The sequence below is a fragment of the Arvicola amphibius genome, chromosome 5 (genome assembly GCF_903992535.2).
Source record: "Arvicola amphibius chromosome 5, mArvAmp1.2, whole genome shotgun sequence".
NCBI lineage: Eukaryota > Metazoa > Chordata > Mammalia > Rodentia > Cricetidae > Arvicola > Arvicola amphibius.
In genome coordinates this window covers 108,835,144-108,863,082 of record NC_052051.1, presented here as the reverse complement: position 1 = coordinate 108,863,082, position 27,939 = coordinate 108,835,144, and the positions used below count along the sequence as shown (strand labels likewise).

General features: G+C 39.0%; 1 protein-coding gene and 1 non-coding gene across 2 annotated transcripts; one reads left to right on the top strand and one right to left on the bottom strand.

The window, feature by feature from the left end:
• The first annotated feature begins 794 nt into the window (after positions 1–794).
• Slc25a46 (solute carrier family 25 member 46) lies at positions 795–27,939 on the top strand. The gene is made up of 8 exons (XM_038330460.2): positions 795–1,185; positions 4,506–4,548; positions 5,951–6,008; positions 9,229–9,306; positions 11,779–11,879; positions 15,156–15,212; positions 17,731–17,788; positions 25,736–27,939. The coding sequence occupies exons 1-8, from the start codon at positions 903–905 to the stop codon at positions 26,312–26,314; spliced, it is 1,257 nt and encodes a 418-aa protein (XP_038186388.1). The 5' UTR covers positions 795–902; the 3' UTR covers positions 26,315–27,939.
• Positions 3,960–4,091, bottom strand: LOC119815968. The gene has a single exon (XR_005285639.1).

Here is a 27,939-nt window from a genome sequence, read left to right as displayed (position 1 = left end):
TTGATATTAGCACTCAAGGAATACCAGCTCAGACTCACCACATTTTGCCAAAGCACAACTTAACACAAGAATTGTCAAGTTGCTAAAAAAGTGGTTATCCCTTTAAACGAAGGTTCATGGCTTTTGAGGGCAATACGTCAGGGTTCTTTTCTGAACGCCCTCAGATTCTAGCGTTCAGTTGGGAAGAAGGCTCAGGAAGAAGGCATGCAAAACACAATCAGCTCTATCGAGAACCACCCAGCCTCAACACCCAAAGAGACTAATAAAAACAGGTAGTGGGGGGAATCAATAGAAGTCTTCATGGGGAGGGGTGTGATCAACGCTGTGATCTTAGCACCTCAAGTTATTTGGATACATCAGAAGAAAGTTGTTTATAGTTGCCTTGTGATCTTAGAAAAGTTAAACACTTTATTCCTGTGTTGTAGAGGGCAGTATGTATTCGCACGGAGGGTGTTCTTGACTTGTACTTTGCTAATGCCTGGTGGCCCCTACAACAGGAGACAAAGGGAGACTGAATGACACTCTTGTCCTCATGTGGGGTTCCCCTGGGAAGGGAGAGGCACCTGGGTGAGGGGAGACGGCATATTGCAACCGGCCGAAGTCATTCGGGGCTGCTGTACCATGCGAAGCATCCCTGAAAGCAGAGAATACACACTGCATCTTCTGCAACCAGGCCCAGCAAGCATCCTTCCCCTTCCAGCCTAAGACCGCTGCCGCGTCTCCCTGGCAACCAAATTGGGTAGAAGAGAGGCGAGGCAGAGTCACGTGTGCTTCCGGGACTTCCGGGTTTCAGTCGTGACTTCCGGTTGTCAGTCTCCTGACGCGCGGCGACTGCGGCGGGGACGCGGTGGAGGCCTGGGCTCGGCGGGCCGGCCCCTCTCGTCCTCGTCCGCCCGTCCGAGATGCATCCGCGGCGCCCCGACGGCTTCGATGGCCTGGGCTACCGGGGAGGCGTGCGGGACGATCCGCCTTTCGGCGGCCCCTTCCATGCGCGCTCTTTCGGCTCTGGGACCGACCTGGGCCACTGGGTGACGACTCCCCCGGACATCCCGGGCAGCCGCAATCTGCACTGGGGCGAAAAGAGCCCGACGTACGGTGTGCCGTCCGCGCCCACGACGCTCGAGGGCCCCGCGGAGGAGCTTTTTCCCGGCGGCGGCGACGGCCCGCGCCCGGGCCCGAGCAGCGGTGAGGGGTGCGGGGCCCGGCCGGGCGGGTGGGCCGGCGGACTCCGGAAGCGCGAGCAGGGCCCGCCTAGGTCCTTGCACAGGCAACCACACCCTCTGCCCTCCTTTCGTCCTCTGCCCTGAAGGGAGCCTCTTGTGCACGCGATTTGTGCTCCGGTCTCACCACTCTAGGTGACATCAGCGTAGCCTAGGATGCATTGGTTGGAGTGTTCAGGGGCCCGAGAACGTTACCACCGGTGGCCTGAAGGAGGGAAGAAATAAATTAGATTATTGTTGTCTGATTCACAGTCAGATCTCTGGCAGATTTGGTTAATTGATTCCTATCTTTGTGTTTTGGAAAGAGGTTTTTTAGCACAGGCAGATTTGGGTTTGGAGCCTGGCTCTACCAATCATAAATTTTTTTTTTTTATTTTTTCTTTTTTTTTTTGGTTTTTCGAGACAGGGTTTCTCTGCAGCTTTTTTAGAGCCTGTCCTGGAACTAGCTCTTGTAGACCAGGCTGGCCTCGAACTGACAGAGATCCACCTGCCTCTGCCTCCCGAGTGCTGGGATTAAAGGCGTGCGCCACCACCGCCCGGCTTACCAATCATAAATTTAAACATTTTTGTCTGATCCCTCGTTAAGACTTGCCGAATGAGCCGGGCGGTGGTGGCGCACGCCTTTAATCCCAGCACTCGGGAGGCAGAAGCAGGTGGATCTCTGAGTTCGAGGCCAGCCTGGTCTACAAGAGCTAGTTCCAGGACAGGCTCTAGAAACTACAGGGAAACCCTGTCTCGAAAAACCAAAAAAAAAAAAAAGACTTGCCGAATGATGTAATTTTTCCGAGTGCTAAATAAAGTGAATAACAGTATAATAATTAATTATGCACAGTAGGATAATTATTCGTTTCCTTCCTTTCCCCTTTCAGCATGAGAGTTCTGATTTTAGACCCCAAATCCATAAACCTCTGCAGTTTTCCCTTCTCTTCATCTGACCTAAAACCTCCACTAAGAGTTAGAAACACTGCCATAACTTGACTTTGTAAGCCATTACTCTTTATGGACTGTCAGAGAGCTTTAAGTTGCAACACTTCACGAACCACATACATTTAAAATTCGTTTTTTTCTTGATATATAATAGCTGACTTCATTTTCTGGGAATAACAAATTGTATCATTAAGTATTAAACATGCTGTACATGATCGTAATACTCATTTCTTAGTTTTTACTTGGAGTGCAGAAATGCTTGACTGAGCTGGAAGATCCTGATTATTAGTGAGGACATGAGGTGAAGGAGGATCCCTGGCTCATCCAGGGTTGATAGTTAAGCTTTTGGTTGTCATCTCATTTGTTTCATTGTGCTGTATGAATACTGCTGGGAAACTCTTTGAAGCTCTGAAATGATTCAAAACACAGGTATGATTGCTGGAAAGTCACCATCTTAGGCAGTAAAGTTTTTAATCTTTTCTTAAATTACATTTTGGTAGTTCCAGTGAGGGGAAACTTGCTAACACAACCAGTTTATTTTGAAGTTGTTACCTAGTAATTGAGTAAAACTTTGCAGCAAGTAGTCCTTCCACATAATTAACAGCACTAAGCCTTCCTAAAACTCTTCACAAATGTCATATTTACTTTAGTATTTGGGAATTATAAATAAGCACCCAAAAGAAAGTACTTCAGTATGACAAGAAGCTTTCTAGCTTGTGCTGTAGCATAATTAAAAATCCAGAGACCGAAATTGGGGTTCAACCTGAAGGTCAGAAAAGCAAAACAGCCAGCCACTGGCTCTTACCTCTACCTCAGTTCACAAATGGCGATCCTGCCTCCAGGAATCTCAGAATGAGACTGTATCTGAGAGCTGTCTCCTCCCATTTTATATTCCTCTCTAAGACTGGGACTAAAGGCATGCATCACTACTGCCGGTTTCTATGGCAAACTAGTGTGGCTCTGGGTCTAAACGTGTGTGTCACCACTGCCTGGTCTGTAAGGCTGACCAGTGTGGCTGTTTTACTCTCTGATCTTCAGGCAAGCTTTATTTATTAAAATGCAAATGAAACAGCACTACATTGTACATCTTTCCAGGTGAAGCAGGTAGTTTCCTCAGGAACATGCTTACATGGCCTATTCTTTTTTTTTTTTTAAACACGGTTTCTTTTTTCTTTTTTTAATTTTTTTATTTATTGTGTATACAGTGTTCTGTCTGCATATATGCCTACTCGCCAGAGAGGGCACCAGATCTCATTACAGATGGTTGTGAGCCACCATGTAGTTGCTGGGAATTGAACTCAGGACCTCAGGAAGAGCAGTCAGTGCTCTTAACCTCTGAGCCATCTCTCCAGCCCTATGGCCTATTCTTATAAGAGTATTCATGTGATAAAGTTCATTGCTTCATTTGAAATGACAGCGAAGAGACTGTCTCTTGTGAATGTTGCTATTTCATGTCTGCTCCCCGTCTAGGTCACTGTTAGGGTTATTCAGGAGGAAGACTTCTATTCTGGCGGTGCATAGGAGTTTTCAGCCATTAGCTTTCCTACAGGGCTGTAGAAGGGAGCACATGTGTACCTAGGGTCCTGCCACTTAGACTGGATTAAACAACTGTTCGTCAACTCTTTACAATGTAAGAGCATAGGGAGAAGCTCTACCTAACCTATACTGATAGCACCAGTATTCTCAAAAGAACAATTTTCAGGTATTTTACATAGAACTCTTGTCCCTTAGTCATAGCAGATGACTGACTGTACAGCACAAGTAGTCAGTTTCTTTTTTTTCCTCACTCCCCCACCCCACTCCAGCTTCTGTCAATGTCTGAGGCCGGAAAACAAGACTGCCTGCTCATGGCAGTCCTGACGACGATGCCACTCGCAGATCATCTTGGCCTCCAGCCCTGGCTGAGGAGGAATGTGATCCCCACGGCCCAATGGACAAAAGGCCCAAAGTAGTCAGTTTCTTAGTGTATCAGTCATGGCCACCCATAGAAAATTTTGGAATGATTGTAATCAGAAAGCTGACAATGCTTAGATTCCATCTGTATACAAATTTGACATAGTCCTTACAGGGCTTTAACACTTTTTCAGAGAGCTGCTTTTGATAATATTTAAACTTTCAAGATTTTATTATTTAAAATAGTCACAATTTAGAAATGTCCCAGCTTACAAGTCCTTGTGGCAATAGTTCGTTGGAATGAAAGACAGAATTGCTCCGTTAAGGGTGGTTCCATTGAACTTGCCCTATCCCACATCATATTCTGAGGTGTAAATGAATAAAAGCATGTTACTCTAAAATTTTGGTTATACATATTTTGGTTGTAAATATTGGTTATAAGTAATCTTATCATTTTTATTTTAGAGCAGTTGAATAGATTTGCTGGATTTGGTATTGGACTTGCAAGGTAATGTTCTAAATTTTTTTTTAATTTAAGAATTTTTCTTTAGTTATAATATTAAGTAATTAACATTTCTTCCTTTAGGTTTTATTAACTTTGTAGAATTTGATTATTTAGAATTCATAAACTTGCTGGGTAGTGGTGGCGTACACCTTTAATCCTAGCACTCGGGAAGCAGTGGCAGATAGATGGGTCTCTGAGCTCCAAGCTAGCCTGCTCTACAGAGTGAGTTCCAGGACAGCCAGGGCTACACAGAGAAACCCTGTCTATAAAACCCCCTTTTCCCCCCAAAAAAACCCCAAAAGAAAGAATTCATAACTTGATTTTTTCTAGTAGAAGTAGGAACCAGTCATCTCATTGTAGAAAGAAAGAAAGAAAGAAAGAAAGAAAGAAAGAAAGGAAGAAAAGTAATTTTGTAATGAGTATAATAGTAACTTTCATGACTCTATCAGAATTGAATAGAATGTAATCTTCCCTCTCAAAGTGATGTGATTGATGAGCCAGCTCTCTAAACATGCAGTGGTACCCAGGTAGTTTTGCAGCATAGAGACTCATTTTTCTTTTTATTTACCATTTGGTGGTCAATCTCCTTTTTTGGTTTTATTACTGCTTATAATGGTCATTATAACATTCAACAGTATTATTTATGCTATTATGAAGATTCACAAATATTGGACTTGTGCATTGCTTATCATTCATACCAAACTGGCTATCATTTTAAATAACCAGTAGAATGATCTTATTTGCATATTAAAAACTGAGGGATATTTGTGTCAGCATAGATAAAGTCTATTTTCTATTTTGCTAATCTTTTTTTAGCCTAATTTTTATTCTTAAAGCTTAATGCTAGTTTATATAATATGTATGTATATTATAATATTTATAATACACACATATATAATATACTATATAAACATATGCATACATATATAAATGCATATGTCACTATTAGAACTTAAATACACAAATAATTATTTTGGGGAGAACATATTCAAAAGAAATATTTGATACTTAAAGTAGTAACTGCCATGTTCATTAAAAATACTGTAACTTAAATACCAAGTATATCAAAATAAAAACTTCTGGAATGAGGATCTTGAAAAGCGAATGACTTTTCATGTGAGAATTTTGTTCATAGAGTATTTTCTGAAAGGGAAGTTAAATGGTTAATCTTTTTTATATGGAGCTCTATTTTTATCTTTGTACTATATAGATAATACCTATTTACAAGTTTGTGAATCTAGATTTTATTTATTTTGAATTTGCTGTTTGCATTATTTGCAGATGTATAGATATTAAATTCTTTTAATTGCAGAAATGTAAGAATAACCTTGGGTATATGTATATTATAAATAAAATGTGTGTAAAACATTATATTTGTACTCACATATAAATAATTTCTGTGTAGTCTCTTCACAGAAAATGTGCTGGCCCATCCCTGCATTGTCTTACGCCGCCAGTGTCAGGTAAATAGAAGCTTTTGGACTTCTGAGACAAGCCTAATCCTAACTAGAAGCACAGAATTCTGATAAAATGACACGAAATCTTACACCCGTTATTCTATGTGAAATGCCCCCAAATCTATAATACTTCAATTCTCCAACTTTTTAGTCTTAAAACTTCTTCAAAAACCTTAAAAGTTATCAGGACTCTGAAGTTGTTTTGCTTATTTGGGTCATTTCTGCCAGGATTTACCATTTCAGAAATTAAAACTGATATAATACTGATCTCATTAAAATAATAATGCACTCATCAGATATTAACAAATAATCTTGCAGAAATTTGTTGTTTTTTTCTCAAATGTCTGTCATAATAGGAGCGAGCTCCTCACATCTGCTCCTCCAGCTACTCTGTCGTAGAATGTTGTTTTAAGAGAAACAAGAATGATCAGCCTCCTACACGGGATGCCCTTGAAAACAGGAGTATGTTTATTCTTTTCTGTGTCTTCTGATGCGACACCGGCACTCACTAAGTGGTGGTGTCTTGTGTACAATGTGAGACCTCAAGTAACCAATTTTTTTAAAAACTCCATTATATTAAAAGATTCCTATTGAGCTGGGCACGCCTTTAATCCCAGCACTTGGGAGGCAGAGGCAGGCAAATCTCTTGAGTTTGAGGCCAGTCTGATCTACAGAGTGAATCCTAAGACAGTCAACAACAAAAATTCACACTGATTTATAATGCATCCAGATGCATTATAATTTATATCACACATTTCTATCACCCTGGATTGGTTATTTGAAAGATGTTGACTCACTGAGTTATGTGTTCAGATTCTAAAACACCAGTGATCCCACAAGAAGTCTTTTATCAGTGTATATTCTTAATGAGATGTACATTCCCCTAAGTTCTTTTTTACATTTTATTAAAATGTATTAATTATACAAAATAATTATACAAAATTATGACATTTTCATACATTTATATCATGTCCTTTGATTTTTCTTGTCCCATTACCTTCCCTTGTCCTTCCACCCAACTACTTCTGGTCTACTTTTTAGTCCCCAAAAGTGCACTTCCTGCTTTCATGTTTTTTATTTTGTTATTATTTCTTTAATTTACAGAGCGTCCTATATTCTACAAATGAGAAAAATGTCTGTTGTTTGTCTGAGTCTGGTTTACTTGTAGTCAGATCTCTAGTTTCTTCCAATGTATTTTTCTTTGTGGCTGCATAATGATAATCATGTGTGTGCATGTCTGTGTGTGCGTGTGTGCATGCGTGTGTGTATGTGTGTATGTGCATGTGCATGGGTGTGCATGTGTGTGTGTCTAGTCTGATTCCATAAGCTGGTTTCTGTGATCAGTGAAACAAGGAAAGGCTGCTGAGGTGTCTCCGTGTCTGCTGACTGCGGTCCATCTGCTATAATCCAGCATACAACTGAAGAGGCAGTAGCTCTGGTTTTAGTTTCCACAAAGGACCTCTGCAGAGATTCCCACAGTAACTGCACTGAAGGTGGTGGTGTCTTATGTGTCTTTTTCCTCACATAGTCACCTGCATTTGCTTTTGTTTGTTTTCTTTGTGATAGCCCTTCCAGTAGGGTTGAGATGGAATCTCAGTACGGTTTTGATTTACATTTCTCTGCTATATAGTGGTATTTAATCTTTTTGGCTAATAGTAGTATTTTCTTTGCCTACTTAACTGCTTCGATTATTGGGGGTTTTGGTGTTTAATCTTTTTAGTTCTGTATATATTCTGGATAGTTAGTTCCCTGTCAGATGGCTCACATTCTGTGGGCTCTTTGTTTACTTTCTTGAACAGCAGCTTTTTAATTTATGCTGTCCTATTTGTCAATTCTTACTACTATTCCCAAGTTATTGGTGTCCTTTTCAGAAGGCCCTAGCCTTCACCAGGATTTTAAAGTGTAGTTCCTATGTGTTTCTTGGCCAGAACAACATTTTAAATCTTACTAAGGTGTTTCCCATTTGTACTTGGAAAAAAATTGAAAACAAACACTTTGAGAATCTTCTTCTTTTTCAAAAACAACAACAAAACAAAACAAAAAACTACCACTACCACCATCAAGAATAACAACAACAACAACAACAACAACACACAAGCTCACTTTGATAATTTACAAGCACACATTTGGTCTGAGTATATAGTTGAGTGGCTGAGGATACACTTGGCCCTAGGTTCAAGTATCATTACTGCAAGGGGAAGATGTATGTCCCAAGTGTGAAAGTAATAGTTTGTATGAAAGTAAAAGTTTGACAGGGTATTTTAAAAATTCTGTGATAAAACGTGGCTAAGTAGTTTGCAATGCATCATGTAAGAATTTTCCTTCATGACAGCTGTCTTCTTTAGGTAGCACACAAAATGTTAATTAGAAAGGTGGTGTGTACTTATAGATCAGATTCATATAATTACCCTTTGTACTGCTTCACCAAGGACACTCTTAGATGAAGATTGCTTTTCCTTTCTGTGAGTAGCGATGGTGAAGAATATCATTGAGAAATACAACCGATGCTACTGCTTCGATTCATTGTAGAGAATCAGCAGTTTATTCACCCTTGTTACACCCGTAGTGTGCTGTCAGCACATGAAAATGGAAAACGGTGCCTGAGTAAAAATTTTGAACTTGTCAGGCCCCTGGTGAGGTAACGGGGCTCCCAGCAGTTACTGGCCTGTATAGTAGCAGGTCCTGTTAATGTGATTTCAGTTCTTTGCCAAATCATCTCCCCACATAACATTATGATAATATGAACCAGTACAAATTAATCTGTTTATACTTGTCACTGAAAAATAGGAATGCATAGAGAAATAACTACCTGAATAGCAGATGCCCCAGAACAGTCAGATTGATTTGCATATATTTAAATTGTGATGGTAACTACATTATGATCTAGTATTGCATCATTTTGACACATTTGGCTGATTTATTATTCGTCTATTTTTTATAAGCCATAGTTTAAAAAATTGCTTGGCCAAAATGAGTATGAGATTTAATTCCAAAGCTTAAAAACCTCATTTGTCAAACAGCAAGATCCTGTCTATATCTTCATTACTAGGTATTTTATGTAGTTTTCTGCATATTGCATTTATATTGCCATATGCTAACATGAAATGGTCTATTTGAAGTGCTTATTATTTGACTTTAGAACTTAATTGTTGTTTAATCTGCTCCTTAGATTTTCATGACCTTACTATTTCTTGACAAAACAGAAAAGATAATATGTGTTTTCCAGGTTAATTACCATGCTCGGCATTACCATCTCACACCATTTACTATCATCAACATTATGTACAGCTTCAACAAAACGCAGGTGAGAATCTATTCTACTAAAGCTGTATATTTAAGCTTGTTAAGCATTAAAGTAAGAATTCTACTTTGAGACCGGGTGGTGGTGGCACATGTCTTTAATTCCAGCACTTGGGAGGCAGAGGCAGGTGAATCTCCGAGTTTGAGGCCAGTCTGGTCTACAGAATGAGTTCTAGGACAGCCAGGGCTACTCAGAGTAACCCTGTCTCAGAAAAAAAATCCTCCTTTGAGTCATCCAGAATTTTACTTAATTCAACGAAATTGCAAAGAACTATGCTAAGTTCCAAGAATTTAGCAGCAGAGAAGGTAATGTTTATACAATCAAGAGAGTTACAGTTAGTCACAGACAGAAATGTCAGCAGAAGATTGCGGTCCAGTACGAGAATGATAAAGTCCTGATTATCATATAGATGAGAGGCATCGTCACAGCTCATCATTTGTCTCCTCATCGCTGTAACAAAATGCCTGACAGAAACATATAAGGAAGGAGGGGTTTATTATGACTCAAAATTTAAAACATGATAACATGCCTCCTGGGCTCAACCTAGTTGACCACATTTGGTTCGTAATCGGGAGGTGGAGAAACATAAGTGCAGACACAACTTTTTTGGCCTTTCTTTAGCTCTCGATGGTAAAGAAATGATGCTGCCAATTTTTAGGGTGGGTCTTCCTCAGTGAATATTGGCTCCACAGCTGTGGCTGATCACAGGGTATGATGAGGGAAAGCTGTTGAGAAGAGACACTGACTCGCATGCCTGTACGCTCACTTGTCAGAAAGTCTGCTTCTTACAGCTGAGGGCAAAGGTTTCATGTGTTGACGTTCAAAGGCAAAAGGAAAAGAGGTTGTAAGTTTGGGTACTAGGTATTATGCAGTAAATAGTACCTTGTAGCAGAGGTGGAGGGTGAGAGGAAGATGAAAAAAGAGCCAGAGAAGTAACAGCATCATAAAGGGCCTTCCCTGGCCTAATACTTTATCCTAAAATCCAGAAGAGAACCATTGAAGATGTTTTAGAGTGACAATGGCATTGCGAACCAATGGATTGTTTGCATCAAATTTGGAATTTGTATATTTGAATTCTAGGACTTTTCTACATAAATGTTTATATACATGTGTAAAAATAGTGTACCAAGCCGGGTGGTGGTGGTGCAAGCCTTTAATCCTAGCACTCAGGAGGCAGAAGCAGGTGGATCTCTGTGAGTTTGAGGCCAGCCTAGTCTATAGGAGCCAGTTCCAGGACAGGCTCCAAAACTACAGAGAAACCCTGTCTCGAAACCCGCCCCCCCCCCCAAAAAAAAAATTGTGTATCAAGGATGTCATATTCTGGTAATAATGTTCATAATATGGTTCATATTGTTCATAATAATGAACCAAGAAATTATAATATCTAGCAAAAGGATACCACTAAAACAACGATGATACATTCATGTGGTAAAACACCAGGTGGCCTGTACAGATAAGTAACTACTCTGTGTGTACTGGGTTGTTTTTTATGTTTCAAGATATATCTGTTAAAAATGACCAAACCAGAAAATTGTACATCTTTGCATGCACACAGATATCTGTTACATGCTGAGCTGTCTCTGCAGACTGGAAGATAAAAGCCTCTGCTGAGGGACTAGGATGAAATAGAAACACATTTTTCTCCTGGTACTATATTGCTGCATCTAATTTTACAGTATTGATATTTTATTTTCTCATTCATAGATAAATAATGATAGTAATAACACCACTGCTGTTATTATAGTAGAAACAATGAACTCTTGTAGTATTAGATGTATATAAGTAATAACGTAAGAATGGTGGAAAGAACATAAAATTATAGGAGTCTGAGAGAACTTATAGAACTTTGATTAGATGGGGGAATGAGAAATACATGATTTGGACATAAGTATCATGAAGGAGCTGTTAAGGGAAATAAGAACTACAAGAAAGAAGGAAAAGAAATGATGCTAATGGGTATGAGTCAATGAAGTCGGGGATGTACACAATTTGAGATATCTGTAGGTTGTAGGAACAGCTGGACTAGTAGGGAGTTGAATATAGAGATAACTGAGGTTTTTAATAGGTCATTTTGGAGCACCTAATTAAATGGAGTATTCATCTGGGTCCAACTAAACTAAGCTACCATGAAACATTAACAATTGAGGCTGCTGTAGTGCCACAGGCCTATAACTTGGGATCCTGGGACTTGGGAGGTTGAGGAAAGAGGATCAGAAGTTCAAGGTGAGCCTGAGCTACTACATAGGAATTTGAGGCCAGCATGGGTTATGTGTGAGTGTGCCTCAGTGGAACAAGAACAAAGTGGTAGAAATCTACCACTATTAGATTTAGCTACAGTTTGGTAAGATTTATATTAGAATAATAACATATTAGGAAATATCAGTAAACCTTCAATGTTAAGTTTCATTAAGAAGTTTTATGTTTCATATTTAGGCATTAACAGAACTATTTTTATTGTTTTTGTTTTGATTTTAGGGACCACGAGCTCTATGGAAAGGAATGGGAAGCACATTTATTGTCCAGGGAGTCACACTTGGAGCAGAAGGCATAATTAGTGAATTTACACCTTTACCAAGGTACATGTGTAGCCTTTTTCCATCTTAGTTTTATAATCAGATATGGAAGCCAATATCTCGAATCTGAAAACGTGTCTGAAATAGCACAGAGAAGGAGGACAGTTAAGCTACTCTATTAGTTACACCTTGCAGAGTGAGGGTATGGTAGGGATTTCCATGTCCTAGTGTCTTTCCTTCCTACTGCTGTGTACCTGCACTGGCAGCCAAGTGGCAAACAGGAGTATGTTACAGCCTCTTTAAGTAGCTCATCTGATTATAGTGCACGGTGTGATTTGTGTCATAGTTAAATAAGCCCCTTTCAGATGACCAGGATGCTTACCTGGAGTTATTGGCATGTATTAAAAAAAACCTGAGAATTGAGATAGAGTCTGAATTAGAGTAATAACTGACCTGGCAGGAAAGAAGCTCCTTCCAAGAAAAGGTGCAGTATACCTGGTCGGTCTCATGGAACTTAGACAATCTTGGTGACAAAAAGAAAAGAAGCAGCTTGTGCTTGGGAATGGGAAGAAGCAGAGATGCTAAAGTATGGGCATGTCTTTTAAAATGTTTTTATTTATTCTTTGATAATTTGTATGTATACGAGTATCTAGGTCATAGCCAACTCAAAGCGTCTCCTCCCTCCATGACTGTGTCTTTGTAATGGCTATTTCTGGGCCTGGAATCAAACATTTTATCTGTTCTTGATGTGTTTTACTCAAGGATATTCCCAAGAGGTAATATGAGAGTATTGCTTCAGACTGGCTTGTGGAGAGCTATGTGTTAATCCTAACCACACTGGAGCCATTCTGAGTTATGGAACAGAACAGAAAGTGCTGAGTTAGGAATATACACTACATGTGTAGCTGCTTTTAGGTTTGAAATGGGAGTATCAGGAAGTGAGATTTTTTTTTTTAAATGGGAATACTAACCAAGGTGGAGAATTCAGTAAGAATAAAGGAGATAAGAAATGTAACTTTCAATAAGTGGAGCTTGAAATTTTTGTCAGACCTGTAGGGGTTGTTTTAGTTACTTTTATATTACTGTGAAGAGACAACATGACCAAGGCAACTTACAAAAGAAAGCGTTTAGTTTGGGAGTCAGCCTCAGAGGGTGGTAGAGTCTATGGCCATCATGGCAAGAACATTGACAGTCAGGCAGGCACGGCGCTGTAGCTGAGAGCTTACATCTGATGCACAAGTTAGAGAGAGAGAGAGAGAGAGAGAGAGAGAGAGAGAGAGAGAGAGAGAGAGAGAGAGAGAGAGAGAGCACGAGATCACGCTAACTGGAAATGGTAAGGGTTTTAGAAACCTCAAACCCACATCCAGTGACAGAATACCTTCTAAAAGGTCACACCTCCTAATCCTCAAATATACCAGCCTGTGGGGGCCATTCTCATTTAAACGACCACAGGGGGACATGACTAAAAGGTGACTGGAACTGTGGATCAGGATGCTGCAGAAATTATTTAAGTAAAGAGATAGCTTTGAGTATTGTGCATAAAATGTTATTCAGAATATGAGACTCAGTGAAATTCAATTAGTGGAGAATTGTAGACCACAGTTCTGAAATGTGACGGGGAAGAGTCCTGGACCACCTGTACGTCTACATATCTGTGTCATATGTGGGCATATGTCATATGTCATATGGGGGCAGTGAGCAGTAGTTGAAGTTTGTGATACCCTCAAAACAGAATTAGTGTTAAGATTCATGACATAGTTTCTAGAAGTCAAAGGTTGTAAACTTCAATTATAGGTACACTGGGAGAGAGCAGGTAGATAAAGTTAGGGAAATATGCTGAGTTTTTTTCTCAGTCAAATTCAGCTAAAACTGGTTGCAGAAAAGATATCACTGGCCTTGTAGAAAGCTCTGAGAGACTGATAGTGTCCTACAGTAATGGCAGTTGGCAACAAGGCCACCTGCAGCAAAGATATGGTAGATAGTAATGAGAGATTGTAATTTTTGACTACTCTTTGCCTGGCCGCTTTTCTGTTTCCAGTACTAGATTCCTCTGCACGAACTCGTGGATAGTGTTAAAGCCTTTGAATAGCTCTTGTTTATCTAAAGTTAATCCTTAGAATACATTATTTTGCATTGTTAAGAAAGGGAGTCAGTTGAAAGTCTAACCACTAGTATTGCACGTGTACTCAATGTTGGGATATGTTTGTAAGGGAAGGAAATGAAGGCAAGAGGCTGAGAGCAAACTTTTTCTAATGTATTTGCTTTCAAAGAACTGTGTATTCTCAAACTCCTTTATTAATACAGCTTTGCTAAAAGTGAGGAACATGTGGCTAGCTAAAAGTTTTCGACTCATACTCTAAGAATTGAGTTTCTATGCTGGGCTAACTTTATATCTGTTACAACTTTTATGTCACAGGAAAGTATAGATATTACCAGACTCTTTGTTTTTGAGGCTTCCGCCAAAACAGAGATCTTTAAAAAGCTAACAAAGTGTAGGCATTCAGTTTAGTAGTGTGGTAAAAATTCAGTATCTGCAATGATAATATTTGTGGTTTGGCTTCTGAAACATAAGTGTCAGAGCCATAGGCAAACAACTGAAAGTAGGAAATTGGCTGTGAGGAGAGAGATGAAGGGGGAAGTTGGAATTGACAGACCTGTTCCATAGGCACAGAGCCACAAGACCAGTTATCAAAGTAGTGGTACTCCCCAGAGAAAAATGGGCCATCTGTCTAGGACACATCCGATCCTATGCATTTCTGATACAGAACACTACCCTGGGTTTTCTTAGTAAGCAGGGTGTGTGTGCTGGTGCTCAGCTAACTTCCTCTTTTCATTCTGTCCAGGATCCTAGCCCATGGATCCACCCAGGCTTGAAACTTTCTCACAGACGTGCCTGGGGTGTCTCCTAGGCCTTCTCATCTGTCACACAGCAGTAGCCACCATGCACCAGTCACAGCTTCTCCCTGCAGCCCCTCTGCCGCAGACACAGTCGCTTGTCTCCATTTAAACTGCCACACGTGTCAGATTATGTCCAGAAGGAGGACCTTCCTAAAGACTAAAACAAAACAGAAATTATTACTGTTTAAAATTGGGTGGTGGTAGCGCACGCTTTTAATCCCAGCACTCAGGGAAGCAAAGGCAGGCGAATCTCTGTGAGTTCGAGGCCAGCCTGGTCTACAGAGCGAGTTCCAGGATAGCCAGGACTATTACACAGAGAAACCCTGTCTCGAAAAAAATCAAAACAACAACAACAGCAACCCCCAAACATCAAAACATTAACTTAAAAATGTTTAAAATAACACACAATTTTGTTTATTTACATTTATTTTTACATTTTAGGGAAGTTTCACACAAGTGGAATCCTAAACTAATAGGTGAACACCTTCTTCTGAAATGGTAAGTTTTGCAATGACATTGTTAGCAGAAAGTTCCATTAGCTTTCTTAGTGTTAGAACTGAAACAAACCTTATTCATAATATAGTAAAAGAAGCTAGAGTAATAGGAATAGACCTTCACAGAATCTAAGTATCAAGGTTTTAGGCTAAGATCCTGAAATACACATGCTGTTTAAAATGATTCTTAGGCATTTGAAAGGTAAAAGTCATGGTTCAACTTCTTACTTTTGTTTAAGTTACTTTTCATTTTATTCATTTTTGAGGGTGGGATGGGGTGGGTCTGTGTGTTTGGGTGCACTTGTGTGAACGTGGAGGCCAGAGTTTCCTGAGGAGCCATCAACCTTGTTTTTTGTTTTTGTTTTAAGGTGGGTTTTTTTTTTTTGTGATTATAATATAGTTATATCATTTCTCCCCTTCCGTTTTCTCCAACTCTTCCCATGTAAGTCTCTCCTTGCTGTCATTCAAATTTATTGCCTTTTTTCTTTAACTGTTGCTACTTGGTGTGTGCATGTAGTAATACACACATACACTAAGTAACAACAATTATAGAAAAATCAAAGATAAATTGCTACATACACACAACTTTCTCAGTCTACATAATGTTACTATATGTATATGTTTTTAGGGATGATCATTAGGTATTGGATTATCAGTTGGAGTGCAGTCTGGGGTTACTGATTAGGCTGGGCAGCAAGCAAGCCTCAGGGATATACCTGTTTCTACCTACCTAGCTCTGATATTGCAAGGGCATGCCACTATGCCCAACTTTATACATGGATTCTTGGGATCAAACTTGGGTCCTCATGCTTCCATGGCAAGCACTTCACTAGCTGAGATCTCCCCAGTCACTTGGCCCAGCTTAAAAACAGATAGATAGATAGATAGATAGATAGATAGATAGATAGATAGATAAATAGATGGATGTAGGTAGGTAGGTAGGTAGATAAAAATTACTACTATGTGTTGAACATTCCTAAGCCAAACATCTGAAATCCAAAATACATCAAAATCTGAAGGATTTGAACACCAGTACATGTCAAATGTGTTGAATCTCTCTAACCTGATCCTATTTAATTAGGGGTGGAGTGTCAGAATCTAGTCACACAGAAACTACTACATAAAAACACTGTCAAGCTTTGCTGGTAAATGAGTATAACACATAAATTAACTTTGTATCTAAACTTGGTTCCCATCATCAAGATCTCTAGTTAGTTATATGTGAATTTCCCCAAATCTAAAACACATCTGATCAAGGATTTCTGATAGAAGGGATACTAAACCTTTGTCTTGCTATTAGTCAGAGATATGAATGGTAAAGAGAAAACTTAAAACGATAGTCACATTGTAGTCTAAAGTGATTTTGCTCAGTGACTATTTTTACATATTAGAAGTTTATTTATTTTTTAAGATTATGAATTGGAAATTCCTCTAGCTTAGCTTGCTCGCTCCCTCTGCGGGGCAGTCTAGCACATAGTCACTTGCTGATGTTCCATTCATCTGGGAGGCCAGTACTTATGAGGACCTGGTCCCTAAGGGTGTTGTTAGCTTAGTCCCACCCTTGAAATGATTTTTAATAACTATACTTTGCAGACTTGCAAAGCAGTAATGTTACAATATTGATGATGAAACAGCTTTAGAAAGCTGTACAATCTTATTTTCCATAATAACAGGGAACTTTGTTTACGGTTAAAAGCTGGCTTAGTCTGCTGATGGGAAATGTAGACACAGAACGTGATAATAAGGGAATAGCAAAAATTATTCTTGTTCAGATATTAGCTTCTCTAGGATCACGAATTATAGGCTCACTGACCTTTATTTATGGCTAGAATCCACTTATGAGTGAGTACCATATTCATCTTTTTGGGTCTGGGTTACCTCACTCAGAATAGTGTTTTCTATTTCCATCCATTTGCATGCAAAATTCAAGATGTCATTGTTTTCTAACCACTGAGTAGTACTCTAATGCGTACATATTCCACACTTTCTTTATCCATTCTTCTATTGAGGGGCATCTAAGTTGTTTCCAGGTTCTGGCTATTACAAATAATGCTGCTATGAACATAGTTGCACAAACGCTTTTGTAGTATGATAGGGCATCTCTTGGGTCTGTTCCCAAGAGTGGTATTGCTGGATCCTGATATATTAGTAAAACACCAGACTATGGAACAGTTCTTCATCCAAAAGGTTTAGAAACAGAGGCAGCACTAGTTAAGAGTGGGTTGACGTCCACACAGTTAATCATAAATCAGTCTGCGTTCTGCTAAAGGTATAATCTATAATCTAGTTGATTTTTGGCAGATTGTCTTTATTATTATTACTTTTTAATTTCCATTTCTATTCATTAAAGTACTCTCTGTTTCAGCATTCTGAGTTACTATCACTAGGTCCGAAGTACAGTAGAAAATTTATCAAGATCATTTTGGGTTTGAATGTATATTAGGTGAATACATTAACACAGATCTTAAAATTTCATTGTAATTTACTTGGTTGTACTGATAAAGTTTGGTTTATTTCTGCAGCCTAACATATATGGTGGCCATGCCTTTCTATTCAGCAAGTCTGATTGAAACAGTGCAGGTGAGCTGTCTTGTAACTTTTGTTAAGTACCTTTAGCATATTCAGTACACTGCACATGTCTGATTTTAAATGTTTATTTCACAGGTACATATATTTATCATACATTACCACTGGTGTAATATTTCCATTGTAAATTTGGGTCACACAGTTTTAATTATTTTTTTCCTTCCCATACACAACTATAGTCTTCATTCAGGTATCCTAGAACTGAACTATGACTTGTTCTGAATATATAACTCTCTTTCAAGGTGCAAGAACAATTTAAAATGCTTATGGCGTATCATACAAGTTCATTAATAATTGTCTGGGCATAAGGTAGTACCCATAGATAATTTACTAACAGCATTATTTTTAAACATCCCTCTGATGGAACATTGTTGGTACAATAAATATAAAGCTTAAGCAGTCTCCTGTTAGTATTTAAATTCTGCTTGCTTGTTTTACTATTTCTAACCACATGGTGGCACTTGAAGCCTAACCATCTTTTACTGCTAAAACTGAGATGAAAGTGTTTATACAGCTGTCTTCTGTTGCCAGCACCCGATCTTCAAGAATACGTTCCCCACCTGTGTCAGTGCCTGATCTATAAACTGCTTGTTGGGCCATCCTTGCCTTTCTGATTTTTGTTTTGTTTTCTCTTAATTTGCTGTCCCTACTACATCATTACTTTCTGATTTTGCTGTTGCTGTTAGAACTAATTTTGGTTAACTGAAATTAATGTCTTATGACCTAAACAGACTTGTCTGTCCTCTTGCATTTGGGTGGTGGTGCTGCTGTGTAGTTTGCAGAGCTAGGCGTCTATTAGGTGGTCTCACTTTAAAGATAAAAAATATCAGAAAGATAATAACTTTAGGCAAGATAACTAAGCAACATGCTATATCAGGAAAGAGGTCTTAGCATGGGACAGACTTGCCACAGTCATATTTGTCTATTTAAATTAGAACTGTGACTTTAGACAGATTTTTAAAAATCATTTTAAATTGCAATTTTTATCTTCCATAGAATAGGAATAGTATTTAATAACTCAATTCCTATATTTATGTAGATCTCCAGATTGCAGTAATAGCTTTTCCTCTGTGCTGTTTTTGCTTGTCTCTGTTTAATGCTGTACTTGTGTGTGTCCTTGGTATCTCACTTGTTAGTGCCCTGCTTTCCTTTCCACTCCCTTTGTCTGTATTGACAAGCTTATCTTTCTTTTCTTAGGTTTCCGCCCTGGTGAACATCTTTCTTTTGGTGGCCTCATTTCCTTCCATTGCTTCTTGTCTTGTACCTGTCTCAGTCCTGGGTCCTCCCTGCTTTTCATCTGTTCTCAGCTCTTAGGAAGCTCTGTATGTCTGTGAATCTTGTCTATTCTAGTCTTCCTCTCAGACTCAGCTTCTTCAGGCAACCTCGTTACCCTCAAAGGGAGTTCCCCCTTTCTATCTGTACTAACTTGCTATCTTCTAAACTCTAGTTTTAGGGGTTTTGTTTTGTTTTTTTGTTTTTTTTTTTTTTGGCTTTGATTCTGCATAACTAATAGGCTATCATGCCTTTGGAGAATCAGCAGGCATCTAAGACTGTCCCTTCTCCTAACCAGGGGACCTCACTCTTCCCACTTCTTTTGCTCATTACCGTATCATCTGTGCTCCTGTGCCCTTGTAAGGAACCCTTGACCTCTTAGAGAACTTTTTTTTTTTTTGAGATATGTAGATCACCAGAAGAACCACTGTTTAAAATGCTTGAGTTCCGTCTATATGCACTTGAAAGTTTAGTGTTTAAGTTACAGTAGTTATGTACCTTTACTAAAATAAGGGCCCATATTGATTCCCCAAGATCAATTTCAGACTTCTCAGAATAGTGTTGTATCAAAGTTTTTTTATTGACTTCTCTCTTTTTTCTATCTTTTTAAAATTTATTTTTCTTAATTCATCAAATATCTATTGAGAAACAACCTATATCAGAGAGGGTCATAGACTTGTATAATGCGTTAGCAAATAATACTGACAAAAATCCTCCACTTCTGTAGAACTTAAAAGCCTGTGGGGAGGATAGACATAAACAAGACATCTCTATATGTGAGAAAAGTTGTAAGTGTTAAAGAGAGCAAAGCGAGGATGATGTGCTGTGGGGTAGAGAGGGACAGTTAATATTTGTGAAAGAAGATCAGGCGAAGCCTCAACGAGGAGGTGATATTTGAGCAAAGGTCTAAGGCTGAGAGAAACATGATTATTTTGAAGAATATTCTGAGCAGAGGGAAAGCAAATGCAAAGACCTTTAAGTGAGATTGTATCACCTGGTTTGATGAGTAGCGAGGACTGGCTCTGAATAAACGAGAGAAAACAGTTGATTACTTTAGAGGAGTAAGAGGGGCCTCATCATGATACACATTGTAATAACTAATGTGAGCATTTAGTCTTACATTAAAGAGATGTGGATTTGAGCAGAACAGTGATGTAATCTGGTTCTTATCTTTATTAGAATCACTTTGGCTGATGACATTGGAAAAAAAATCACATAGGAAAGGGGCCATAGTTAGGGTCAGCAAACTGGGCTTATCAGTCAGGTGAACTTATTTTAGCCTCAAGGTTTCAAATAACAGTTGTTTCGTGAAGACTTCTAGTTTATGTCTAGCTTGGATCTTTTTTTTATAATCTGGCTTAGCATCTTACTGATGCCAAGATTTATGAACTTTAGTCTTTCCTCTCAGAATGTCAACCCTGCAGTGTTCCTTGTCTCAGCAAAGCAGTGCCTTTCACTTACCTTTCTAGTGTCTCTCACCAACAGCCTTGCATGAGACAAGCTTTTATGTACCCCAGGCTGGCCTAAAAAACTTGTTAAGATGGTCAAGGGTAGCTATGAATTTCTGAACCTCCAGTGTCCATCTCCCAAGTGCTGCGACTACAGGGATTTGCGGCCACACCTGGGTTTATGTGGTACTGGAGATCTGAGGGCTATGTGTGCTAGCTAAGTCCTTTACTAGCTGAGCTGTATCTCCAGCCCCTTGGCCATTCTGCCTTGACACACAAGTATAGTCCAGCAGTAGTTTCTGTAACTCTGCTCTTAGCAGCACAACTGAATTGGTTGGCTTGCACTGCTGCCTTCCAGGTCAGCCCCACTGCCTCTTCACTGGGGAGTCACAGGAACTCTATCACACTCACCGTCCACCTTTGTCACTCTAGGCACGACAGGCAGTGTTATTTTAAAGCTTAGATTGCACCAGTTTGTTCTTTTGCTTAAAGTTAAGCAGTTATTTCCCATATGACTAGAAGCCAAAGATTATACTCTGATCTAAAAAAACATCTTATAGCCATTGTCTGCCATTTTAAACTTCATATTCCATTCTTCTGTGATTGTTCTGTGATTGATGTTTTAGCTCTTCTGTTTTTGACTCTCTAGAACGCTGTTGTTGCATCATAAACATTCTGTTCTTAACAAACATGAAAAGGCAGACATTTCAGGCGATATCAGTCTTAACATTTATTGAGGATGTACTGAGTACCAGGCCTCTTTTATTTAATATGACAAAGCTTTTATTGGAGAGATGTAACATACATCTACTTACCCCAGATAGGAAGCCCACGACAGACCAAACCAAAGCCCACCTTGGTGAACCAATGAGTCTTATTGGAGTTACTGGAGTATAGTTGACAGAATATAGAAAAGACACAAAGATAGCTACGTTAGCAAAGTCTGCAGCAGTGTGGGTGACAGCTTACAAAGCTGGGAGCCTGGAGCACAGTACATAGCCTGCAGGCAGCTCAAACCTTTTCCAGGCAACTTGGCTAGTTTCTACTTCTTCCATGCAGCTGCTTTGGGCTCAGAGCCTTCTTTGTAGCTTGTAGTATCTGAGAATCTTCTCTGCAGTTTAGCTTGTCTGAGAGTCTTTGCAGCTCAACTCTACTCTTCTAAGAATGATTCTCAGCTTTTATTGCTTACTCTGGCAGGAAGGGGTCTAATGAGTTTGATCAGTTTCAAGGACTTCCTGAAGCTATTTTGATTTGTGTACCTTTTTGTTTTTAGGAGCTTTCCCCAGGATGGAATGTTTCAATCTTGGAGGAAGCTATTACAGAACAACCGTATAAATAATAGGTTATACTATCTTCCATTTCTATAGAATGTTGAACTGAGGCTTAGGAGATGCTCAGTATAGTAACAGTTGTTACACAGCAGTAAGGTAAGGAGACAGGATTTAAATTCATACATTGGTGATATTTCAGCATCCACCGTTGCCTTTTCACATGCTATGTTTCTGAGTGTTTTGAGGATGAGTCAGACTTTCCACTCTCCTTGTTGTATCTCAGTTCCCCACAAGAATAGCTTTCTACTTTTTTGCTGTCTTTTCTTTTTCTTTTCTGTTACTTTTGAGAATATAATATAACCACACCATTTTCCTCTTCCCTTCCCTCCAAACTCTCCCATATATCCCCTTTTGTTCCTTTCATGACCTCCTTTATTTGCTGTTATATTCATATATGTGTATGTATAGACATATATTCCTAAATATAACCTGCTCAGTCTATATAATGATACTCATATGTGTGTTTTCAGTGCTGACCTTTGGTATTGGAAAACCACTTGGTGTGCTCTTCTCTGGAGAAGACTATTTCTCCCACTCTCAGTGTTTCTTTGTTGCCTGTTGTATTTGTGTAGGGTTGAGGCCTCATGAACTCTTTCCTGTCCATTTTGGCATTTCTGTTGGTGTTGTCCTGTTCAGCTCATGTTTAGTCATGTTGGTTAGACTTGATGGGTGCAGCTTCTGACATTGCCAGGAATCACAATTTTATAGCAAAATCACTGGTCCTCTGCCTTTTACAATCTTTCATCCCTTCTGCAATTTTCGCTGAACCTTAGGTGTAGGAGTGGTTTGTAAATGTATCCATCCTGTGGGACTGATCCACAACTCTTGTATTTTGATTTGTTATCATTTTCTGTAATGGTTTCCATATGATGCAAAAAGTAGTTTCTTTGTTAACGATTGACTTATCTGTGGGTAAGGACAAATGTTTGGATTGTTTTTAGTTTAGTAAAGTTGTGGTTATAGTTTCTGTTACAAGATCCATGACTTTATAACATGGAGTTGTTGGCTAGGTTTCTAGCACAAGATACGGTTTCCCTCTTGCTAAGACTTAAGTCCAATTAGAGAGCTATTGGTTACACTAACGTATATGTGCCACTACTGCGCCCTTAAGGTAATCTTGCCATGCTTGTTGTGGTTCTTATCCAGCATAGCTGAGTTGGACTTTGGTTGCTTCCCTCCTTAGGCCGTTTGTATGGCTACTTGTAGTACCATGAAAGCTACTCTTCCAGGAAGAGTTATTCAGGCCAATTCCAGATCAGGGGTCTCTGGGCCCTGTTTCTGAAGTGCATGAAGTCTTCAGCAATAGGGATTACCTTCCCGCTTTGGGGGGCAATTTTGGGCAATAGCAAAGGCTGTATGTTTTGAGAGTTTCTTCGACAATCCTGGCCAACAACTCAAAAGAGAACTCAGTCTAGTATTGGGGTTTCTGCTAGGTGGTCTTTGGTTATTGGAGGTAAATGAGAAAAGTTTATTTAAACTATATATGTATATTATACACATAATTCCATGTATTATACGTTTTTAAAAATATAATTGATAGTATAATTCCTTATAATATTTTCAGATGTCCTTATTATTATTTTACCCCTCCCTCCTTTTTCTGAGTGTACTTTCCTCCCTTCTTAAATAGCCCCTTTCCTTTTTTTCCATGACCAGACCACCTGTACCCAGCTATTCCTCTTTGCCCTTCTCCCGCCTTTTTCTGAATTCATCCCTCTACCCCTTCCCTGTAGAGACCTCCTTTCCTATTTCCCCAATTAGGTCACCTGTACTCTGCTTTTCTCCCTCTATTGCCCCCCAACTCTCTGGCAATTTGTTTCAACTAGTACTTCAAGCACAATGATGAAAAGGATTGGGAATAGTGGACATCCCTGTCTAGTTCTTGACTTCAATGGGATTGCTTCAAGCATTTCTCAGTTTAGGAAGATATTGGCTGCACATTTCTTGTAAATAACTTTTATTGTGTTGAGGTTTGTTCTTTCTAGCTCTACATTCTCTAGAACTTTTATAATGAAGGCATGTTGGATTTTCTTCAAAGGCTTTTTTGAACCTTTTGAGATAATCATGTGATTTTTGTAAGTCTATTTATGTGGTTTAGTACATTGTTTACTTGCTTATGTTGAACCATCCCTGCATTTGAGGGATAAAGCCAACTTGGTCATAGTGGGTAATCTTTTTGATGTATTTATGTGTTCTGTTAAGAAGTATTTTATTGAATATTTTTGAGCCTATGTTCATCAGGGAGATTGACTTGTAGTTTTCTTTTTGTTTTATCTCTACCTGGTATTTGTATTTAGTGATGCTATCTTTGTAGGAGTAGTTTTAGATTGCTGTCCCTTTTTTGTTTTTGTTTTTGTTTTAAATAGTTTAAGAAGGACTGGCTGTAGATTTTCTTTGATTGTCTGGTAGAATTCTGCTGCAAGTCCATCTGATGATCCTGGGATGTTTTTAGCTGGAAGGCTTTTTATTACAATTTCAGTCTCATTTGTTAGGGTCTGTTTAGGTTGTTTAGTAAAATTAAACTTCTTGGTTTAATTTTAGTGATTTACCTAAATCTAGAAATTAATCCATTTCTTTTAGGGTCTCCAGCTTAATGGAGTACAGTTTTTTTTAAACAATCATTTATAATATTCTGAATTTTCTTTGTGTTGTCTGTTTTAATGTTTCATCTTTGATGAATTTTATGATTGTTCTTTCAAATTTTGTATCCTTGGGGTTATCTAGAAATATTTCACATTGTCAAACATTTCTCAAACTTTTGAGAGAAGATACCAGCTTGATCTGTCATATAATTGGGATATTTTGCAATGAGATCTGGTCATGTGAGCTTCTTTCATTAGTTCTGAGTCCGATATGGACAGAGTAGATTGAAGTAAAAGAGAGGATGTAGGGGGCAGGTTTGGACTAGAGGTTGGAAATGGCTTGGGTAGAGTGGAGTTGGGGACAGAAGGGACTGGACTGTGATTCCTGGTCTAAGTCTGGAATATGGAAGTTGAAAAGGTTGCATATGGTGTTTAATGGTCCTGTGGGTGGCGGGGAGTAGATAAAGAGGGTCCTGGTCAAAGCCCAGGGATACTTTTCTTGTGCAGGCAAGGTAGGCCAAAGTAGGCTAGGACATTGGATGTGGGACCTGCATGTAGATCTGGCCAGCTGGGGAGAAGGTGTGGATGGGGAGGTCAGGGAGACCGCCAGGGGCTAGACTCCGGAGAAAGATGTGGAAAGTGTGGCTGGGGGGGGGGGGGTAGGCTGGACATGACACAGAAGGTGCCTGTAGGTGGTTGCAGGTAGGGCGGGTACTGGCGGAAGCCTAGAGGCTGGTTGCATTTCAGGTAGGGGTGGCCTAGGCCAGGGTACTGGTTTTAAAAACCAGGCTTAAATTTTCCAAGTTGTGGACTGGGATAGACATTGGAACAGGAAGTGGGAAGTGGCTGGTTGGGTGGGTCAGTGAGGAGCTGAAGGGCATTGTAGGTAGACTGCAGGTGGAGCATGTCCTGCTCATTGCTGTCTCTTTTTGATATTTTCTTTGAAAAAATGAATCTAGTACTAATCTAATCTTATAGCTGAAGTCAGTAAATCAGTGATGTTTTCTTCTTTTGTCAATACATTTATCTCAAAGGGACCTAATAACAGTTCTTTTGATGGCAATTTTTAAAAACTGTTCAGTTGGTGGTCCTGGAGAGAGCTCTGTGGTAAAGATACACTGACTACTTGCAGTTCTGGGAGATGCGATGACCTCTTCTGGACTCAGTAGGCCGTGCATGCACATGGATACATATGCAGGCAGGACAACCACACATGAAACAAAATAAATCTTTTTTTTTTTTTTTTTTTTTTTTTTTTTTTTTTTTTTTTTTTGGTAAAATTGACCTTTTTCATCACTTTTGTTTCAGAGTGAGATAATCCGAGATAATACTGGCATCCTGGAATGTATTAAAGAAGGGATTGGAAGAGTAATAGGCTTGGGAGTGCCTCACAGCAAACGCCTTCTTCCACTGCTCTCACTGATCTTCCCGACAGTCCTGCATGGAGTTCTTCATTACATCATCAGCTCCATCATCCAGAAGATTGTCCTCCTAATTCTGAAGAGAAAGACCTACAATAGCCACCTAACTGAGAGTACTAGTCCCATGCAGAGTATGCTGGATGCTTATTTTCCAGAACTTATTGCTAACTTTGCCGCCAGCCTTTGCTCTGACGTTATCCTTTACCCGTTGGAAACCGTTCTGCATCGCCTTCATATTCAAGGAACACGCACAATAATTGACAATACAGACCTTGGCTATGAAGTACTTCCAATTAATACTCAGTATGAGGGAATGAGAGACTGTATAAACACTATTAAGCAGGAGGAAGGAGTATTTGGTTTTTATAAAGGGTTTGGTGCTGTTATAATACAGTATACACTGCATGCAGCCATCTTGCAGATTACCAAAATTATTTACTCCACACTTCTTCAGAATAGCATTTGAGATTTAGCTTCTATCATTGGCTGGTCCAAAAGAAGTGGTGTGGATAATTTTCTCTGAAATTACAAGTAATAATTAATGTACAATGCTGGGTGGAGAGAAGTAAGCTGGGAATTGAGACTGGTGGAAAGCTCGTGCTGATTATACTGACCTCTCATTTTTCTTAGGTATAAATAGATAGATATATAGCTATATAAATAATACTGGATCAAAACTTTCCAAAAATGAAAACTCAATAAAGGTAATACTTTAAATTTAAAATGTAAAGTTACATTTTGGTATAGCACTCATGCTGAAGTAAGATTGATCCTGGGTAGAAGGAAAAATGTATCAAATATAAAATGAAATTGCAGTGACTTGAATCTATTTTATTAACCTTAATATTTGTTAGGTATTTGTTTAACCTGGATTCAGGTCAGTGTGTTAATTCTTAATGCAGTGTATAGTATCAGGGTTTTTTTCCTTTAAGCAAAACCAATGATTAGATTTGGCACTCTGTAAGCAGGAGTTGAAGGGTTTTAAACTGTATGTAACCTTTTTATTTGCTGTATATATTTATTATATGGATCCATTTGTGTGTGTACATGTAACTTGGGAACTCCTTCATCCCTGCAAGTTCTCATAGACCAGCTTATTGCATCGAATGGAGGGAGACACTTTCTGCTTGAACATCAAGAGTATGACATCAAAACGTCAGGAAATAGCTTTCTTGTTGCAGCACCCCCAGCATTGCAGTACCAGAAACTTGAAACTTTTCATATGCTTGTGACGTTTGGATCATCAGATGATTTTAGAGCCACTTTTAAAGATACCTAACAATCATGGCAGCCATTACTGTTTCCACATTTACCTAAAGGAGCCTCACCTGTCTTATTTCTAACAGAACTTATCTTAGAGGGGGCAAAATTAAAGTTCACCTGGGAATTTGGGCTTCTTGCTCACCATCAATAATGACTGCAATGTTTCTTTCTTTGTGTGTGTGTGTGTGTGTGTGTGTGTGTGTGTGTGTGTGTGTTTGTGAAAAGTTATTCTCCAAATGAGCTAACCCAAAGCTAAAAATGAGACATCCTTTGTTACATTTTATTTAAACTTGCTTGGATAAGTACTGAAGAAAAACACAAACCTCATAGGAAAGTTGCCTTTATGTTTTATTAAGGAGAGGGAGAACCAATATATTTCAACAAGTGAAACTTGTTAATCAGTTTAATAAAATAAAGCTGATGTTTTCCTGTGGTGGATTAGACTTTGTAATGAAGTGAAATATAGTTCACTGATCATTCATGCAACATTGCAACATTAAACGTTTCATTTAAAGCAATATATATATATATATATCAATGATCATTTATGCAATATTTAATGTTTTATTTCTTTATGAGCATGATCAAGTTTACAAACACTGAAGTGCAGTGCCTACAGATGTTGGCCAACCTAGAATGCATGCAAACTAAAACTGGTGTTACATGTTCAGTGTTGCAGAGAGTGTCAGTGTGATGGATAAGAACTTAACATGGACAAGGAGAAGCATGAAGTAATGTGTAAGTAAGCGGCTCTCCCCGCCCTGTGTTACTGAAGTAATGTCTGCTGTTTAATTCCTCAAAAAAGGAAAATAAATGCTGTTTATCACA